This window comes from Aedes albopictus, chromosome 1, assembly GCF_035046485.1.
Source record: "Aedes albopictus strain Foshan chromosome 1, AalbF5, whole genome shotgun sequence".
NCBI classification, from domain to species: Eukaryota; Metazoa; Arthropoda; class Insecta; order Diptera; family Culicidae; genus Aedes; species Aedes albopictus.
Window position 1 is genome coordinate 132,604,163 of NC_085136.1, and position 19,929 is coordinate 132,624,091.

General features: G+C 44.6%; 1 protein-coding gene across 1 annotated transcript in view; it reads left to right on the top strand.

The window, feature by feature from the left end:
* LOC109422996 (myelin transcription factor 1-like) overlaps window positions 1–19,929 on the top strand; it is a 90,816-nt gene that overhangs the window by 29,789 nt on the left and 41,098 nt on the right. The window contains exons 3-4 of the mRNA XM_029861614.2: window positions 18,329–18,442; window positions 18,505–19,702. Of these exons, the coding sequence (XP_029717474.2) occupies window positions 18,329–18,442; window positions 18,505–19,702 (1,312 nt within the window). The remainder of the gene's footprint in view (window positions 1–18,328; window positions 18,443–18,504; window positions 19,703–19,929) is intronic.

Sequence of the window (19,929 nt, forward strand, 5' to 3'; positions counted from 1 at the left end):
GGAGGCGGCGAAATCAATGAGTCGTAGGCCGTTTTCGTTCGTTTGCTGGTGGGCGCTAAACTTACCAATCGTCGGTCTGAATTCCTCCTCCTGGTCTACCTGAGCGTTCAAATCTCCTATGATGATCTTGACGTCGTGGCTTGGGCAGCGGTCGTACTCGCGTTCGAGCTGCGCGTAAAATGCGTCCTTGTCATCATCAGTACTTCCGGAGTGTGGGCTGTGCACGTTTATTATGCTGAAGTTGAAGAATCGGCCCTTGATCCTCAACCTGCACATTCTTTCGTCGATCGGCCACCAACCGATCACGCGCCTCTGCATATCACCCATCACGATGAAAGCTGTTCCCAGCTCGCGTGTGTTGCCGCAGCTCTGGTAGATGGTATGATTACCTCTAAACGTTCGCACCATGGATCCTGTCCAACACACCTCCTGCAGCGCTACGATGCCGAACCCGCGGTCCTTCAGTAGATCGGCGAGTATGCGGGTGCTCCCAATGAAGTTGAGAGATCGGCAGTTCCACGTACCGAGTTTCCAATCGCAAGTCCTTTTTGTTCGCTGGGGTCGTTGCCGTTGGTCTCGGTTCGTATTATTCTGTTGCTGATTTTCCGTTACAATGGGTTTTTACGGCTGGCTCGTAGGGCCTGACACCAACCCCCTACTTTCCGGAGGACCATAGTGCACAGTTGAGCTTAGAGTCCTTCCCTGGCACTCGGACGTAGATCAGCCGCCCCTAACATGGGGATCAGACGCTGTTGTGAGCCGCTCCTCCTGGAGAACAGACGCTCAGGTTTGCCGAAGCAAACCCCCCCTTCCCTGTCAGCCTACGACCAAAGGTCCCACCGGGGTTGGTTACCCGATCTTCCCAAAGGTTGCTCATAGTTTCCGGCCGGTACCGCGTGGAGGTAGTTGCTGGGCAGAGGCTAGTGGATCACAATGGGATCTGAATTGCGCAGCATACCCAGCCTTTACCGTGCCAAAGATAATACACATACAAACATTTATTTGCTCAACATCACATTTAAGATAAGACATTACTTAATCAACAATAGTACACTACAATACTCGGTTTGTGGCTGCCGCTCTCCATCCATGGTCACGCTCAATGTTCGCCAAGTCACGTTCTACCTGGCCCGCCCATCGTGCGCTCTCCACGCTCCAAGTCTTCTTGTGCCACCCAGTTCAATCACGTACACCAACTTTACAGGGTTGTTATCCGGCATTGTTGCAACATGCCCTGCCCACCGTTTCCTTCCGGCTTTGACCACACTCTGAATGCTGGATTCGCCGTAAAGTGCAGCGAGCTATGCAGCGAGATCGTGGTTCATCCTTCTCCGCCATACATTATTGCAGTGCATTTGGTGTGTGGGTAAATCTTTTTAGACCGCTGCATCTTCTGAAGCCCGTAGTAGGCACGACTTCCACTGATGATGTGTCTTCGTATTTCACGGCTAGCATTGTTGTCAGCCATCAATAAGGATTCGAAGTAGACGAGTTCCTCCACCACCTCGAAGATTTCCTCGTCTATCGTCATATTACTACCTAGGCGGACCCGGTCGTATTCGGTTCCGCCTGCAAGCATGTACATTGTTTTGGACGCATTCACCAACAGTCCGACCTTTGCTGCTTCGCGTTTCAGGCGGGTGTACAGTTCTGCCACCGTTCCAAATGCTCTGGCGATAATGTCCATGTCGTCCGCAAAGCACGCAAATTGACCGGCTTTTGTGAAAATCGTACCCCGTCTGTTGAGCCCTTCCAGAGTAATGTTGAAGAGTAGACATGAGACTCCGTCACCTTGTCGCAGTCCCCGGCGAGATTCGAATGAACTGGATAGTTCACCCGAAACCCTTACGCAGTTTTGCACACCGTCAATCGTTGCTTTAATCAGTCTAGTCAGCTTCCCAGGAAAGCCGTTTTCGTCCATGATTCTCCATAGCTCTGCGCGGTCGATACTGTCGTATGCCGCCTTGAAGTCGATGAACAGGTGATGCGTTGGGACCTGGTATTCACGGAATTTATGGAGGATTGGCCGTACGGTAAGGATCTGGTCCGTTGTCGACCGACAGTCGATGAAGCCGGCTTGATAACTTCCCACGAACTCATTCGTTTTAGGTGACAGACGACGGAAGATAATCTGGGATAGCACTTTGTAGGCAGCATTCAAAATAGTGATCGCCGTGAAATTCTCACTTTCCAAGTGGTCGCCTTTCTTGTGGATTGGGTAGATAACCCCTTCCTCCCACTCCTCCGGTAGCTGTTTGGTTTCTCAGGTCCTGACTATCAGCCGATGCAGACAGGTGGCCAACTTTTCTAGGCCCATCTTGATCAGTTCAGCTGCGATACTATCATTACCAGCTGCTTTGCTGGTTTTAAGGTGAATGGCATCCTTAACATCCCTCAGCATGGGAGTTGGTTCATTTCCGTCCTCCACTGCACTGGCGTCGTCGTTTCCTCCGTTGCCGTGGTCTCCCGTGCCTACGTCCTTCACGCCATTTAGGTGCTGATCGAAGTGCTGCTTCCACCTTTCGATCACCTCACGTCCGTCCGTCAAAAGACCTCCGTCTTTATCCCTGTATATTTCTGCTCGCGGCACGAAGCCGTTGCGGGATGCGTTGAGCTTATAATAGAACTTCCGTGTTTCTTTGGAACGACACAGCAGTTCCATTTCTTCCCACTCCGCTTCTTCCAGGCGGCGCTTTTTCTCCCGTAAGAGGCGGGTCTGCTGTTTCCGCTTCTATTTGTAACGTTCCACGTTCTGTCGGGTCCCTTGCTGCAGCATTACCGCCCTCGCTGTGTTCTTCTCTTCTAAAACCGTTCTGCACTCTTCGTCGAACCATTCGTTCCATCGATTCCGTTCCACGTACTCGATGGTGCTCTCGGCTGCGTCGTTGATGGCTGCTTTCACTGTACTCCAGCAGTCCTCTAGAGAGGGCTCATCGAGCTGGCCCTCGTCTGACAACGCGGCCTCGAGATTCTGTGCGTATGCTGAGGCGACATTCGGTTGTTTTAGTCGCTCTAGGTTGTACGGTGGCGGTCGCCGGTACCGTACATTTTTGATGACGGAAAGTTTTGGGCGCAGTTTGACCATCACCAGATAGTGGTCGGAGTCGATGTTAGCGCCACGATACGTCATGACGTTGATAATGTCGGAGAAGTGCCGTCCGTCAATCAGAACGTGGTCGATTTGAGATTCCGCCTGCTGTAGTTATCTCCAGGTATAACGATACGGGAGGCTGTGTTGGAAAAAGGTGCTACGTATGGCCATAATTTTGGAGGCGGCGACATCAATGAGTCGTAGGTCGTTTTTGTTCGTCTGCTGGTGGGTGCTGTACTTCGCAATTGTCGGTCTAAGTTCCGCCTCCTGACCAACCTGTACGTTTAGCACTCGTGTGGTGATCTTGACGTCGAGTTTTAGGCAGCAATCGTACCCGCGTTCGATCTGTGCGTAGGCTATTCTAATGCAAATTTAATGCATGCACTTTTTGTCATGCCCTGCGTCTAAATGCATCTGAAACCTCATGGACACCACTAGATCATGAGGGCTTGGATGCATTTCAGGGAGTCTCAGGTGGATCAAGGGCGTTTCAAGGGGCTTCCGGGGTTTCAGGGGATCGCAGGAGAATTCAGGATGGTTTAGAGGGTCTCCAACATGTTTTGACGTAGGACTACGTCTCTCTTTTCTATACCGGGTGTCATTCTAAATTTTCAGAAATCGGCCGCGTTACGTTTAAAGTGGAGATTTTGAGCGTTAATAACTCAGTCATTTCTTGTTGAATCTTCAAAATTTTGGCACCAATCGATTGCAAATCTTTACACCAATTATGTCCAATAATAATATTTGCTGTTTTTCAATATCAAACTATTGAAAAATTGGGAAAAGTGAACCCATGTTTATTCCAGCCAATCACGATCGAGCACATTTTGGATGCTCCCGTCGAATATAAAAGCTACTGCTTCTTCGCATCTTCCCTCATTTGCCTTTGTCGTCTCGAGGTGAACGCATCGAACGAGAGCTGCCCACTTTCTTCGTTTTCGCTCATTCTTCTTTGGCGGCCGTGTCGACTCGGTATCGATGGTTGTCGGCAAGGGTGTGTTGCACATTCACCTTCTAACCGTCTAACGCGGCAGACCAGAAAAGTGTTTCGAAAATTGGATTGATCGACGGTGGTGGCAGAGGCAGCAGCAAAATCCACAGAAAGACCCGCCGTGACGGACGAATTTGCGAGTTGCGTCGCTTTTCTTTCCTCGGGGCCTCGATTTGGATTGAGTGATAGCGGCGCATTGCTGATAGCATCAGGATTCGCATCCACGGCAGCAAGCGGCGGGCCAATTTTCGACGGCGTTCAGCATTCAACAAGGAATAAACCAACACGCATTGCGTGGCATGATGAATTCATGTCATTTTCTGTTCAAAATCGTTCAATATTTAAACGGTTCTTTTCAGGACCATCGAAAATTATTCCTCAAGAGTTGTGAATCAGATAATTATTTCATTCCATCGAACAGGAAAAGTGTGGTGTGACCGAAAAGTGAAAGATTGAATGCTTGATGGCCCCGCAACAATGATGATGCCGGCCACCATTGGTTCCATCCGGAATTTAGCAACGCATTATTTTATCCGGACCATTTTTAGTGGAACCTTGTTTAATTATAGCATTTTCGAGTTAAAATGATCTGAATCTTCTAATATTTTGGCTACTTTATTCGTTACATGAAACTTTTCTCATTTCTCGGTTGATAAATCGTTTCAAGCGTCTGGTGCATGTGGGGCGGGGCATGCAAACGAAATAAACTGGAAGCCAGCCAAATGGGAGGAGCTTCATCTGCTAATCTAGGGGTATAAAAGCTGTACCCTCTGTTTTCTTTCGTCATTTTCGTTGGATCAGTCAAGGTGGTTGGTGTCACCTCCAGCCCGGCAGCAACACACACGAACACAGCGACGACTCTGCTCGGCCAGGAATTTCATCCACGGCAGCAAGCTGCCGGTTAGTGTTCGAAGGCATTCAGAATTCAACGCGGCGTAAACTAACATGGCAGGATCACATCAAAATCGTCCATAATACAAACGGTCCTTTCCAGGACCACAGAAAATCTTTCCTACAGAGTTATGAAAAGTGAAAGACAGTTCCGCTTCTCAGCAAAAGTGAAGCCGACCATTAATTTTATCCATAGCAGTAAACAGTGGGTCAGTTTTCGGTAGCCCAGCATTCACCGCGCAGAAACCCAACACGCATTGCGTGGAATGGTGAATTCATGTAATTTTCTCCAGATTCCAGGCCTAATATCATCGATCGGGAAAAGCGTGGTGCAACAAAAAAGTGAAATATTGAATGATTGATGGCTCAGCAACAATGATAAAGCCGGCCACTAATGATTCCACCTGGAATTCCACAACGCATTTTCCAAATAAGACCATTCGTATATTTCGTCCCCTTAATGCTAGAACTAGGTAACTCGAAAATCATAGTTTCGAGAAAAACGACTTTGAAAATTTGACAATTTTTCATGCAGTTGTTCCAAAGGTATGGAGCCTTGAAAATTATTATTTTTCGCATGTATTGATTATTCAGCTTCTACTCTTTCTGCTACAGGAAAAGTTTTGAACTATTTTGGTTTAAACTTTTGATAAAAACAATAAATGGTTAAAAAATTGTCGAGTTACCTAGTTTTAGCACTCAAAATGCAACATAAATAATGGAGGAGATGTACTGAGATACCTAGTTCTTACCACTATTGATATCATACTTTTCAATTTTCTTGTTACAGTATGCAAATTTAAAAGGGTTCACATATTGAAATTAACGTGTAATTACTGAATTTGATAGGATGCCTGCTATATCACCACATGACACCTCAAATGTTCATAAAATAGTCGTCTACGAACAATCACAGTTTTAGCTAAATCAATACAAGTAAAATATTTTCCATTTTTTTGGCATAAAATGTAAAACAGTATTAGATTTTCAATCAACTAACAAAAGAATGACTAGTAACATTTCCACGTACAAGCGTTCGATAGATTTTAACCTGTGCGATTGAAAATAGATATGATTTTCTCAGTTACCTAGTTATAGCACTCAGTTCTTGTATTCTACACTGAGATACCTAGTTTTGAAACTGGTGAATATTTTCGTCGTTTATAATCACATTTCATTGGTCTTTGGATATATAATAGAGCTCAAAAAGCTCGATATAATGGTATATTCAACTCAAAAACTTCAAATTTCGAGTTACCGTAAAATGGGGTAACTTTGATAGTTTTTCAGCGAATTTTCTCTATATTTTTACATGTAACAGTGTTTCCCCGAGTTTTATATTTTTAAAACAAGTACTGGGGTATCAGTTATCAATTACAATTAAAAGATTCGATGATCTGAAATATTTTGGATAACTTTTAGTTTTTCATATAACCGAAAATCAGTTTTTCATATTGGGGTAACTTTGATAATGCCCTAAAAACACATCAAATCTAAAAAAATAATCACATATTGAAATCTTAGGAGTATGAACGTGATGAGAGAAGGCTTGTGGACGATATTAGAAAGAATTTTTATATCAAAACATTGATTTTTTACCAAATTCTACATATAAAAATAAATTTGTGGAGTATTGAGTGCAAAACACAATAAATTTAGCTATCAAAAATCATTATTTTTGTAATAATAAATGCTTAACGGTACATCAACATATGATTACATGCTATTCAAGGTTAGTTTGCTTTTTTTGGGTAGTTTTTTAATGTTTTATTAACATATTTTGAACAACACATATTTATCTACATGAAATTACAAGGGCATTGCATACTTTTAGGCGTTTATCAATGTATGGAGATTAATATCCAAATTGACAAAATTGTTTCCATTTCGTAAAAACACACTTCGCTAAGAGATTCAAGGCCAGATTTGGAATCTACTATGATAAATCTATCGAGAATAAGAGTCCATTCATTGAAAAAATAGTTTTAACGAAGTCGTACAGCAGATTGTTTGAAGGGGTTGATAAATGACAAAAATATCAACAATTTTTATTTTTTGCCCAAAAAGTTGTATATAAACTAGATTTTAATGAAAATTCGTCTAAGATGAACTTTCATATGTATAGAATTGATTTACGTTTACCTTTTTCTTAACTGGTTGAAGGAATCATAGTTTTAAGATAAATTACACAATGCCTGCCGCACTATCAAAGTTACCCGCATTATCAAAGATACCCCGTTTTACGGTACCTAGTTCTAGCATTAACGGGACGATTTCATTTCTGGGATGATTAATGGTTTGAAGCGTCTGGCTGCATGCGGGCGGGGCATGCAAACAAAATAAACTGGAAAGGCAGCCAAATGGGAGGAGCTTCATCTGCTAATCTAGGGGTATAAAAGCTTTGTCCTCGGTTTTCTTTCGTCATTTTCGTTGGATCAGTCAAGGAGGTTGGTGGCGTCTCCAGTACGACAGCAGCACACACCAACCCAGCGACGACTCGGCTCGGCTGGAAATCTCATCCAAGGCAGCAAGCGGCGTGTCAGTTTACGACGGCTTCCAGCATTCAGCATGGAGAAAACCAACACGCATTGCGTGGCGTGGTGAATTCATCAAAATCGTCCATAATATAAACGGTTTTTTCCAGGACCAAATAAAATCTTTCCAAAAGAGTTATGAGTTTGACCGGCAGCGGACTTTGGCAACGCATTATCATATCCGGACCATTTTGCGTGAAAAGTTTTTCAATTCTAACATTTTTCAAATTAAAATCGCCCCCTTAATGCTAGAACTAGGTAACTCGTTTTGGAAAATACGGATAAAAATGGCTGGTAAAACTTATGCTGGTATAAAACAAACTCTTTGTTGGTCTTAAAAGTTGAATTAATATGTGTTTTCGGATTTTCAATTGACAAACTTGTGTTTATTGTGGTGTACGTTCAGATATAAACAAATTTCTTGCGATTTCGCAAAACCAGTTACCTAGTTCTAGCATTAAGGGGACGAAATGATCTGAATCATCTAATATTTTGGTTACATTATCCGTTCAATGGAAATTTTCTCATTTCTCGGTTGATTAATCGTTTGATGCGACTGGAGCATGAGGGGCGGGTCATGCAAACGAAATAAACTGGAAAGCCAGCCGAATGGGAGGAGCTTCATATGCTAATCTAGGTGTATAAAAGCTGTGTCCTCTGTTTTCTGTCTTCATTTTCGTTGGATCGGCCAAGGAGGTGGATGTCATCTCCAGCAAGCAGCCGCATATCGACTGCGATAACTCTCGGCAGATAGCACCAGGAATCTCATCCACGGCAGCAAGCGTCGGGCCAGTTTTCGACGACGCCTAGTATTGAGCGCGGAGGAATCCAACACGCATTGCGTGGCATGATGAATCCATCAAATTCGTCCATTATTCAAACGGTCCTTTTCAGGACCATCGAAAGTGATTCCTCAAGAGTTAATTGGAGAAATTTCCACCCTCGATCGAGAAAGGTGTACTTCGTTGCCAGCAAGAGTGAAGCCGGTCATTAATCTCATCCACGGCAGCAAGCGTCGGGGCAGTTTCAGGTGGCGTCCATCATTCAGCACTGAGAAAACCAACACGCCTTGCGTGGCATGGTGAATTCATGCCACTTCCTTCCTAAAATCGTCAATTAATCAAACGGTCCTTTACAGGACCACCAAAAATTATTCCTCAAGAGTTGTGAATTAGATAATTTCATTCCATCGAACAAGAAAAGTGTGGTGCAACCATCCAATATTTTGGTTACTTCAGCCGTTCAATGAAAATTTTCTCATTTCTTGGTTGATTAATCGTTTGAAGCGTCTGGAGCATGCGGGACAGGTCATGCAAACGGAATAAACTGCAAAGCCAGCCAAATGGGAGGAGCTTCATCTGCTAATCTAGGGGTATAAAAGCAGTGTTCTCTGTTTTCTTTCGTCATTTTCGTTGGTTCAGTCAAGAATGTTGGAGGTGGATGTCACTTCCAGCAAGACAGCAGCACACCAACTCAGCGACTACTCTCGGCTATCGTGCTAATGATAGCACCAGAAATCGCATCCATGGCAGCGGAGCGGTGGGCCAATTTTCGACGGCGTCCAGCATTCTCCGCAGAGAAAACCAACACGCAATACGTGGCATGGTGAATGCATCATAATCGTCCATTATTCAAACCGGTTCTTTTCAGGACCATCGAAAATGAATCCTCAAGAGTTAATTAGATAATTTCCAACATCGATCGAGATGTAGTGCAACCAAAAAGCAAAAGACAGAGCATCGTTGCCAGCAATAGTGAAACTGGTCATTATTCTAATCCACGATCGCAATATGATGCTTGGGAAGCTATGGCTTAACGCCTTTCAATATTATAATCATTTTATCCTTTCGACGAAAATTCTTTCAAACAACGGTTGAACTTTTATCTTCAAAATGAAATAATGCTCAACCCCCAAGTGATGGCCAACCACGCGAGTTACGGAAGGTTTAACTAATTAACATCTTATGAATGCATTCAGTGAAATGAATCATATCGTCGGTTTCCTGCATTAGGGGCACAACTCAAAAAATGTGAATTTTCAGAATGAGCGTTTTAAAATTGGCAACCTTGAAGCACCTCCTACAAGTTCACTTATTTATCTCATTATTCTACAAAAGTAAATGAATTTCGACTGTTGTATCATGGAGGGGGACTGAAGGACTATCGGTTTCATGAATTTTGGATTACTATTTTTCAACGACTATTAAAAAAGTTGACTGATTTTGAGTTGTGCCTTTTTTGCGGAAAATTGTTGAAAATGCAAAAATCTCGAGTTTCTCAACGAATTTCGGAACGAGTCTTTGTGAGATGAAAGTTTGCATAGTTTTTCATCATTTGCCATCAAAATCTCAAAAAATGACAAATTTTGAGTTGTGCCCCTATTGCAGGAAACCGACGATATAACAACTTTAATCAACACATCACTCCGCTGATTTTAATTTTGCCAGTATACATTGTATAGGCCTTTTATGTGATAAATCCGTTAGGCATTTATTTACGAAGGTCGGGCAACAATGACCCGAAAAATCAGCTGATGTAAGACTTCAAATGAAAGGGCCCATTTTAATATATAAAAATCAGAACTTCATTCCAGCCTTTGTCCTACGTCAACATTGCGGTTATGTCTCAGACATTACCCACCCCTAGTTTTTTTTTATTCTTCAATCACTTAACCTAATTTACAGCTCTTTTGTCCACAAGAGCACTGTGTGAGCGATTCCAATTGGAAACAGTACTTACACCGAGAAAAATTTCTACTCAATGACTGAGTTGGCTTTACTCAGAAATCGAAAAATCCTTTGTTTTCTTACTCAGTTTCGACTAAAAGTGGGACAACCCATTGGCAATGGGTTGTCCCACTTTTAACGGAAACTGAGTAAGAAAACAAAGGATTTTTCGATTTCTGAGTAATACCAACTCAGCCACTGAGTAGAAATTTTTCCCTGTGTACACTTTGTACTGCGCCTAAATGTATTCTATTTCAATTATACTACAGCGAACTGGTTACCGTTGCGCTACTTTCACTCTCTACCCTATCATGGTAGAATGATGAGCACGAGGATGTTGCTGTGTTGGCTGTTGATTGTTTCTTTTTTCCAGTACGATTGGGGGTCCATTATGAGTTGCCGTTCGCCGATGTCCCAATAATCGGGCTCATTTGAGCCATGGGCTCAGAGTAGGGTCAGTGTCAGCTGCTCACAGGGGAGAAAGACCAACCGACGAAAGTGCTGGGGCTGGGATCGAACCCATGACCATCTGCTTATGAAGCAAATGTGTAGCCACTACGCCATGGGCCCCGGCGACTCAAACATGTTTTGACGACGTCTTATGTACGGCCATGGAGGTCTCTGAATCTCTTTAAAATGCCCCTTATACCTCGTGGAACGTATCTGAAAAAGTTTAAACCCTACAAAACAAATCTTAAATTCATAAAATTTCCTGATACCCCTCTGGAATGTTCCAGATAGGCTCCAGAGTATTTCGAGAAACAACTTGTGGAAAATTCGGACAACTCCCGAACTCCCAAAGTAATTATTACAGCAATACCAAAAGAGACATCTATAAGGATCGCAGGATTATTTTTGGTAGGGATTCTGGGAAGATCAGTGGGAGTTATCCTAGAATCTCTCTGAGAGAAATCTCAGTATGATTACAGCAAGATATGTCATATGTCTCGGAAACAACTATAAAGAAAAGCATAAAAAACACAGAAAATATCTACGATAACTCCTGTAGAAATCCCAAAAGGAGTTCTGAATGAACTCCGGAAGAAGTTTAGGGACAAAGTTTAGCAAAAGTTCTGAAAAAATCTGATAGACATTTCGGAGAAACGCTTGAAGGAATCTTCCTACATTAATTTCCGGAAAAAATTTTTAAAGGAAACTTTAAGAAAAATCCTGCGAGAACCTTTTGAGAACCATGCCAGGATTAACTTCAGAAGAAAGCTTACGATAATTTCCATAAGAAGTTGCAGGTGGAACTTTGGGAGAAATCCCATGAGGGATCTTGGAAGCAATACCGCGAAAATCTCTGAAAGAAATTCTGGGATGAACTCCTGTAGAAAATTCATGAAAAACCTTGGGAAAAACATTAGGAGAAATCCCGAAATAATTCTTTTACAAATTTAGTAAGTAAGCTTTTGACAATCTCTAGGGGATATGCCGAGAAGAATTCTTGAAATATGTAACTCCGAAAAGTATTGCGAGAAAAAATTCAAGATAAACTCCGGGAGGAACTCTAGGAGCCCATGCCTCTGAAGCTGACCTACTGATACCCCCAAGCAACACCTCGAAGTGTGACGGCTGCGCAGGTTTTAGTAAGTCACAGAACTTATTTACATGTAAGTATCAATCCATTTGCCAGTCACAGTGACTTCTGCGCAACTAAAACCTGCGCTGTCGTATCCCTTATGCATTTATTTGTTCAACATCATTAAGACAAGACATAATCAACAATAGTACGCCACAATACTCGGTTTGTGGCTGCCGCTCTCCATCCTCGGTCGCGCCCAATGCTCGCCAAGTCACGCTCCACCTGGTCCGCCCATCGTGCTCTCTGCGCTCCACGCCTTCTTGTGCCAACCGGATCCGTTGCAAACACCAGCTTTGCAGGGTTGTTGTCCGGCATTCTTGCAACATGCCCTGCCCACCGTATCCTTCCGGCTTTGGCCACCTTCTGGATGCTGGGTTCGCCGTAAAGTGCAGCGAGCTCGTGGTTCATCCTTCTCCGCCACACACCGTTCTCCTGCACACTGCCGAAGATCGTTCTTAGCACGCGTCGCTCGAAAACTCCGAGTGCTTGTAGGTCCTCCTCGAGCATGGTCCATGTCTCGTGCCCGTAGAGGATCACCGGTCTTATTAGCGTTTTGTACATGGTGCATTTGGTGCGTGGGTGAATCTTTTTCGACCGCAGTTTCTTCTGGAGCCCGTAGTAGGCCCGACTTCCGCTGATGATGCGCCTCCGAATTTCACGGCTCACGTTGTTGTCAGCCGTCAGTAAGGATCCGAGGTAGACGAATTCCTCCACCACCTCGAAAGTATCCCCGTCTATCGTAACATTACTACCCAGACGGATCCGGTCGTGTTCGGTTCCGCCTACCAGCATGTACTTTGTTTTTGAGGCATTCACCACCAGTCCGACCTTTGCTGCTTCGCGTTTCAGGCGGGTGTACAGTTCTGCCACCGTTCCAAATGTTCTAGCGATAATGTCCATGTCGTCCGCAAAGCACACAAATTGACCGGATTTTGTGAAAATCGTTCCCCGGCTGTTGAGCCCGGCTCGTCGCATCACACCTTCCAGCGCGATGTTGAAGAGTAGACATGAGAGTCCGTCACCTTGTCGCAGTCCCCGGCGAGATACGAATGAACTGGATAGTTCACCCGAAACCCTTACGCAGTTTTGCACACCGTCCATCGTTGCTTTAATCAGTCTAGTCAGCTTCCCAGGAAAGCCGTTTTCGTCCATGATTCTCCATAGCTCTGCGCGGTCGATACTATCGTATGCCGCTTTGAAGTCGATGAACAGGTGGTGCGTTGGGACCTGATATTCACGGCATTTCTGGAGGATTTGCCGTACGGTAAAGATCTGGTCCGTTGTCGACCGGCCGTCGATGAAACCGGCTTGATAACTTCCCACGAACTCATTTGTTTTAGCCATTGCGGGATGCGTTGAGCTTCTGATAGAACTTCCGTGTTTCTTGGGAACGGCACAGCAGTTCCATTTCTTCACAGTCCGCTTCTTCCAGGCGGCGCTTTTTCTCCCGAAAGAGGCGGGTCTGCTGTTTCCGCTTCTGTTTGTAACGTTCCACGTTCTGTCGAGTCCCTTGCTGCAGCATTACCGCCCTCGCTGCGTTCTTCTCCTCCAAAACCGTTCTGCACTCTTCGTCGAACCATTCGTTCCGTCGATTCCGTTCCACGTACCCGATGGTGCTCTCGGCTGCGTCGTTGATGGCTGCTTTCACTGTACTCCAGCAGTCCTCTAGAGGGGCCTCATCGAGCTCGCCCTCGTCTGGCAACGCGGCTTCGAGATTCTGCGCGTATGCTGAGGCGACATCCGGTTGCTTCAGTCGCTCTAGGTTGTACCGTGGCGGTCGCCGGTACCGTACATTGTTGATGACGGAGAGTTTTGGGCGCAGTTTGACCATCACCAGATAGTGGTCGGAGTCGATGTTGGCGCCACGATAGGTCCTGACGTCGATAATGTCGGAGAAGTGCCGTCCGTCAATCAGAACGTGGTCGATTTGAGATTCCGTCTGCTGTGGTGATCTCCAGGTGTAACGATAAGGGAGGCTGTGTTGGAAAAAGGTGCTACGTATGGCCATATTTTTGGAGGCGGCGAAATCAATGAGTCGTAGGCCGTTTTCGTTCGTTTGCTGGTGGGCGCTAAACTTACCAATCGTCGGTTTGAATTCCTCCTCCTGGCCTACCTGAGCGTTCAAATCTCCTATGATGATCTTGACGTCGTGGCTTGGGCAGCGGTCGTACTCGCGTTCGAGCTGCGCGTAAAATGCGTCCCTTATGTGACATGTGTGTTGCTTGGACCTGGTAATATCTGTGAAAGAAATCCTACAATATCTCTGTGAGAAACATTAGGCAAAACTAATTAGAACTCAGGAATGTTCGATAGGTATCATATCAACCGTGCAGTACACTTTGTGAAGTAAAGTTCGCTACTTTATTCATACGACCCATAAATTCATGATGGATTCCCATAAATTCTACCAAACATTCTTCCACAATTTCTAAAATCCGAAAAAATAATCAGAAATTTATCTGATTGTGATTTTAAGGGATTATTCTGGAAATTTTTCTAGGGATTAATCCGCACATCCCTCAAAAAACTCTTGCAGTAGTTTCTTGAAGAATTTCCATAATATTCTTTGAGAAAATCCCTAAAACATGTCTGCGTCAATTACGTTAGAATTACACAGGAATACCTTCGGTAGTTCTTTGGGTGAAATCTCCGTTAATTTGTGTAGGAATTTTTATAAAAATTAGTTAAGAGAATCATTAGGATTTTTTTTAGGTATTGCTCCAGAAAGACTTCCTTGGGAAATGTATTGGGGAATTTCTTCGGCAATATTTCTGGGGTCTCCTCCAGCTATTTACTCAGAAATTCCTCCGACAGTTTTATTCAGGAATAAGCCAGGCAATTTCTTCAAAATTCATTTTAAAGTGAACGACAGGTAATTCCTCTGACAGTTTATCGTTATTCTTCCCGTTACATTTTTATGTAGTTATCCACCAAGTTCTCAAGAAGTTCCTCTGAAAATTCCTGCGAGGATTTCTCTGACGGTATATAATTCGCACATATACTTGGCCTCACAATTGAATCTACCGCCACTCAGTAGTTTTTCCTTAGCATAATGTTCCGCACCGGGATAAAGCATGCTTCTCAGCTCAGTAATCTATGAGTACTTTCACAGTTATTAACTGAGAGCTGATAATTTTGCGTATGTATATCATGTGCCCAAGGATGTCATGGAAATTTCCTATACAAATAGTTCCTGAACCAACCGGGAATCGATGCCGTCACCCTCAGCATGGTCATGCTGAATACCTACGTCATTACAGATGTGGCTATATGGCACTACAGGTAGCTTCGTTATTCTACTCCACTACTGCACTAGGAAGCTGGGTACTTCGCGGAATTGGCCAGTGGTCGTCTCCCTTTGCCCTAACCCTGAACGGGCTAAGGCCAGCAGTGCCTCACAGCTAACACTAGCCGACTTTGTCATCTTCAGTTCCACTTCTCATGTCCATCGCCTCTAAAAGCAAACTTCACATATACATGTGATCCATCCAGCCAAAGCTCTTCTTTCCGTCGTTCTCTTCGACCAACGACAACGTGCTTGGAATATTGACTGTTCCACCACTACCTCTTTCTGTGAGACATGTGTTACTTTTCCCTCACGCATTCTTTCAACGTGTGCCACCTGTCAGGGAGCTGGAAGCTGATTAGAATTCTTTCACCGACCCTATTTCCTCCCCCGCCGTTGATGCCGTGCTAGTTCGTATCACCGGGAGCAGTACGTTCATTTCACCAGTGCAATGCGATAAGGACCTTTTTATGAGAATTTGAAGCTTCTGTCTTTCAGCTCGGATCTATCTGGAGTCTAGTCGGAGCGTGGGTGATAGGGTATTTTTCTTTTATCCACCCTCCGGGTATGTTTCGGTAGGTAACTGGGGAACCTGACCGACACCGCTGGACGGGTCGAATCACACAGGTTAAAATAGTTGGACTCGGTTTACTCTCCGCCGGTTGGGTGCCTTGTTGATTTTTCCTCTGAAAATATGTGGGCTGGGAGGCGGGGGAGTGAAGGACGAATGCTAAATTCATTTACAGTCCCATAAAATAAGTACCAAACAAGGATGTTACGCACATCAACTATAGCGTTCAGTACAAGGTGAAAGAATGGGCTTGGGGATGATGTCGACAAGCATATGTGATGAGGTGTGTGCTTTTCGAGCAAAAGGGAAGTGATTCACTTCGCTCGGGTAAATATTTGCTTAGGATGCTTGGTATTCAGAATGAAGATGAGCTAATTTGGGAAGTGGTCGGTGCCTCATTTTGAAAAATCTGACTTTCAATTAGGATTAACTGAGCTCAGAAGAAGAACTGTTCATTTTTATGCATGTGGAATTAAACCAAGTGTTCTGTATATGTACAATCGAAAATGTGTTTTTTTTTTCATTTTGGTAATCGACAGTATCGTGATGAAATTTATAAGTGACATCCCTTTGATGTGTTACCGCTCCGCTACTGATAGCATAGCATTATGAATACTTACACATACCTCCCGATTTTCGCGGTGTGGAAGATGGTTGATTCTCTTAGCAGCTGTTCCTGCAGTTCGTGGTGCATACGCCTTCTCCACTTCCCGTCTTCCATCTGCACTCCGCCGTAGATGGTCCGCAGAACCTTCCGTTCGAAAACTATAAGGGCGCGTTGGTCCTCTGCACGTAAGTTCATGTTTTGTGCCCATAGGGGACTACCGGTCTAATCAGCGTTTTGTAGATAGTTAACTTCGTGTGATGGCGAACTTTGTTCGATCGTAGAGTTATGCGGAGTCCAAAGTAGGCCAGATTTAAGCCATTGTCGGCGGTCACCAGCCAGAGTACACTAATTCTCCAATCGCCGATTCGAAGAGACTCGAAAGTGTCCCTGATAGTCGAAATCACTCGATCCATCGTCGCCTTGATCAATCGTATCAAGGAATCCGTATTCGTGTTTAATCTGCCATAGCTGGTCTCGATAGATTGTATCATACGACGATTTAAAAACGATGAACAAGTAATGTGTGGGCAGTGCCACTGGGCACGTTGTATTCGCGGTATTTCTGAAACTCCTGGCTGATGGAAAACATCTGATCCGTTGTAGCGCGTTCACCCATGAATCCAGACTGATATTGCCCCACGAGCTCTCTTGCAATCGGTGATAGACGGCGGCACAAAATTTGAGAGTGTATCTTGTAAACAGCGCTCAGTAGTGTGATACCGCGATAGTTCCCACAATCCAACTTGTGGCCCTTTTTGTAGATGTGATATATGATACCTTCCATCCATTCCTCCGACAATACTTCCTCCTCCCAAAGCTTGGTAATGACCCAGTGTAGTGCGCTTTCACTAGTGCATCTCCACTGTATTTTAGAAGCTCGCTTGGTAGTTGATCAGCTCCAGCGGCTTTGTTGTTTTTCAACCGGCTAACCCCCTCCTCAATCTCTTGGAGGTTAAGGGCTTTCGTCATGCGCACGTACTCATAGATTCATCACAGCTATGATTTACATAAACTATCTCTAGCGCAACCTTATTGCGCTGGTTCAAGTATATTCTTATATAGGTACACTGAAGTTTTTTTTTACGCGGTTTTTTTTTACGCGGTTTTTTTTTACGCGGTTTTTTTTGCGCGGTCCGTCCTAAAAAAAAACCGCGTTATTTCAAGACCCGTCGTAAAAAAAACCGCGTTATTTCAAAAACCGTCGTAAAAAAAATCCGCGTTTTTTCAAAAACACGCGTAAAATAGTCAGCATCACATCTAACGTGACTTGACTTTTTTTACGACGTTTTTTGAAATAACGCGGTTTTTTTTACGACGGGTCTTGAAATAACGCGGTTTTTTTTACGACGGGTCTTGAAATAACGCGGTTTTTTTTTTACGACGGGTCTTGAAATAACGCGGTTTTTTTTTACGCGGTTTTTTTTTTTACGCGGGACCATTACCGTCGTAAAAAAAAACTTCAGTGTACTACGGTGACAAAATGTCGGCGAATCCAAAATATGTAAAATACGTTGTGTTTTCCAAATCTAACCAAGATCTCCTGAATTAACTTTGTTTCATCGTTTTATACTTGATTTTATATGAGATAGCGGAAAGTGGTTATCGTCAAGCACGATTCATGCATTCCGATCCAAGCTAATTAATTAAAACTTGTTTGCCATAATCCGAAACAACCCGTTTGTTGGTCCTTTTCGGCGAACGTGTCTCTCCAGCAATATTGTTCAAAAATGCCAAACACTTGTTTATCTGTTTGAACTATTTCGCAACCGGTTGCCGACAGTCCACATAGATAGGCCACCACTCACCACCGCCAATAGACCAACGAAAGTGGCCCTGGTGGAAAACTATATCTACACGGCGTGGCACTACCTGCCGGCAAACAACTCCGACTAGCGCGTCACGGTTTTTCATCGTATTTTGTTTGCATTGAAGCGCCGACACACAATATTGCGCCCCGGTTGCATGATGTGAAATTAGATAAACTTTGTTCGGCTTTTGGAGTGGTTATGTTTACTCATTTCCAATTCGCTCGCCCTTTCGTTGCAGAATCAAGCAAGTGCCCCACGCCGGGTTGTGTAGGATTAGGACACGTCACTGGCCTCTACTCCCATCATCGGAGCTTGTCCGGATGTCCCCGACGGGATAAGGTGTCATCTGAATGTGAGTTTTCCTTTGAGGGTTTTGGTGTAAATGTTTTACTATCGTATTTTTTTTGTTTTCAGTACTAGCACTTCACGAAACAATCCTCAAATGCCCAACACCTGGTTGTAACGGACGAGGTCACGTTAGCGCCGGCCGTAATTCTCATCGTAGTCTATCAGGTTGTCCGAAGGCAGCCGCCAGTAAAGCTGCAGCACGAGAACTCAAATATCAAAATGGTCTGTTGTTTCGCCAGAAACTCCATTCGGCTGTGCTGAACTATCAACAGTTGAACGAATATCGATCTTCGCTGATCAATCAAGTGCAGCGTAGCCGTAGTATCTCTCCTGTAGATAAGGAGGACAGAGCAGCCGAGGAGCCGCAGAACTTGAAGACGACTGAGCGTAGAGAGGAAGAACCTCGCGAGAAACGTGCTGAAGATAGCATAACGAAACCTGTAGAAGAAATCACTCCTGTGATTAAAACAGAAAAACCAGATTTTGACAGTGAAGCACCAAATAAAGACACCATGCTGGACAGCAGTAGCTACGGTCGGGAGACTGACTACCGATACGGTCAGCAACAACAATCACATCAACAGTATACGAACTCTCATATGGGTGGCTCCGCGGTCGGATATGACTTCGGAGGCTACCCGACTCGAGCTTACGACTCCGGGGCATTCGATCGATATGACCATGGCTACGGTCCCGGCACTCGATATGCCCCATATGGTTTGATGGAAGACTACAGCGCATCTTCGGCAGCGGTGGGGTTTCATCAGGCCTCGGGTCAGACTTCCAGCCTTGGTTTAACGGAGTCGACCCCACCGGTACTGAAGCAGGAAATGGACGACAACAACAGTTCCCAGGCTGGCCCGATATGCCCTCGACCGGTCTATCAGCAGCAATACGAATCGAGCAACAGCAACAACAACAACACCAGCAGCATCAACAACAGCAATACCAATACCAACAGCAGCAGCAACAGCTCTGGTGGAACGGTGGCGCCAACAATGGGCCCTACAGTGGCACGGTCGGGCTTTTCGGCGATCAATTTGAGTGTCAAGACTACTTCGGATATGGCTACGGAAGCGGCTATCCAGGGCAGTAAATCGCCACGCCGTGAACGTGATCCGGCTGTCGATTTGTCTAGTGGAAACTTAACTTCGCCCAGAAAAAGTCCCACATCATCCGAGGAAAGTGGCGCTTTGGGAGCTGCTCCGGCAGAGAGTCCTCAGCGTCAAACGTTGGATTTGAGCGTTAATCGCTTACCAAACAGGTGAGTTGAAATGCTGTTAGAAACATAGTTTGCACTACCAGATCTTACTTGAGGGCCTAGAAAGTTTCCAGGAAGTTCTCAGAAAGCCCAAAAAAGAGAGTTCCAAGGGGTTTTAGGGGCGTTCCGGGGGTCTTCAGGAGGCTTTTAATGGCGTTCTAACAGGTATCGTCAAGGGTATCGTTAACGTTTCAATATTAATATGTCGATTTCAGGGGTGTTTCAACAGT